Source organism: Loa loa (genome assembly GCF_000183805.2).
Source record: "Loa loa unplaced genomic scaffold supercont3.2314, whole genome shotgun sequence".
NCBI classification, from domain to species: domain Eukaryota; kingdom Metazoa; phylum Nematoda; class Chromadorea; order Rhabditida; family Onchocercidae; genus Loa; species Loa loa.
The window spans coordinates 1-1,395 of NW_018110493.1; the positions used below are offsets into that span (position 1 = coordinate 1).

Sequence of the window (1,395 nt, forward strand, 5' to 3'; positions counted from 1 at the left end):
AAAAGTTATTGACTATCCAAAAGACGAAGGACTGATCATATCCATCTTCAAATTTCTTTAATAAAACATTTTCTCTTTATAATATATACTCAAAAAAGGTGAAACTTTCACTTTGACTGCTTTGTGCCATCCGATGTCGATTTCTCACCTGCTTCCGGTTCTTTTGGGGATGCCCGAATAGGTATGCTGCGTGCTGCAGGTAAGCCGGCAATTGTTTTGCTTGCAGAAATTGTCAACACTCCTTTATCGGACAAATGTGACTCGATGGTGTCAGGTTGCACTTCTTCTGGCATAACATATTTCCGAACGAAGTGACGTTCGATACTACCATGTCCCGACTGATCAGAACGCTCCTTGTGATGACCCTCAATAGTTAATTCACGATCTCGAACCGATACCGAAAGTTCCTTGGGATGAAAATGAGAAACATCAACTTGAATTGTAAACTTATCTTTCTCATCTAATACCTGAAATTTATCACAACTGATTTGAAACACTTCGAAGAAAACTTTTGCAACCAGTTACTTCATACACTAAGTGATCAGGCGGATTTTGTGACAATAAAAGCAAACGAACAAAGTGGATGACATTTTATGTGAAACCATGTGATTTAAGCATGGATGTCGTATGTATCTAAAAATATGAGAAATAGTAAATGAAAAATTACAATTACCTCGCCAAGCGCATTTCCAATATTACATTCATTCAACGCCGGCTGATGTAGCCAGTATGGTGCGACACTTTGAAGCGGTCGGTATGAAGATTTATCACCGAAAGCGTTATCAAGCGCATTCACTATGAAACGTTCCATCGGTGAGGTATAGAAATAATCGCGAGGATTATAGCGGAAAAGTGACATTATTCAGTTTACTGAATGATAGCCAAATCCTTCTAAAGTTAGAAATAATTGTAAAAATAATTAAAATCCGAAAAACATCCGAAGAAATCGAAATTACACAACTGATGAACGCAGAAGATAAGAATGAATTAGTTTAAATACGGCCAAAGACATGACAAGTACTGTAAGCCTACAAGAAGGAGTAAAAGTGAATAATGTTAGGATCAAGCTGCTAGCCCGCTTGCTAACAAATTCAGCTACTGGAACAGAAGAAGCAAATTACGGCTTGATATGTGAGTCTAAATGCTTACTATATCAGACGATCCAATCCACCACCAATAGGACATATGCAGCCTTAGGCTAATCTCGAACCACTCAGAACTTGGTCAAATAACTACCTGTTTATTCTCATGAAATAATTGATAGAAAGCAAAGCGTAGAATGAACCATCGGAAGAGTGAACTATCCATCCTTGCTAGACCGGATAAATGTAGTAGTGAAGTGAAGTGAATATACTGAATCATTCCTTAGCTCAATCCATTTGATAGGTCAAAGTG

General features: G+C 37.8%; 1 protein-coding gene across 1 annotated transcript; it reads right to left on the reverse strand.

Moving 5' to 3' along the window:
- Positions 1-107: 107 nt before the first annotated feature.
- On the reverse strand, positions 108-859 carry LOAG_19157 (small heat shock protein; the record flags this gene model as incomplete). The annotated part of the gene is made up of 2 exons (XM_020451811.1): positions 108-467; positions 674-859. 2 exons carry the CDS (start codon positions 857-859, stop codon positions 108-110), a joined length of 546 nt encoding a protein of 181 aa, XP_020304382.1.
- Positions 860-1,395: the final 536 nt, after the last annotated feature.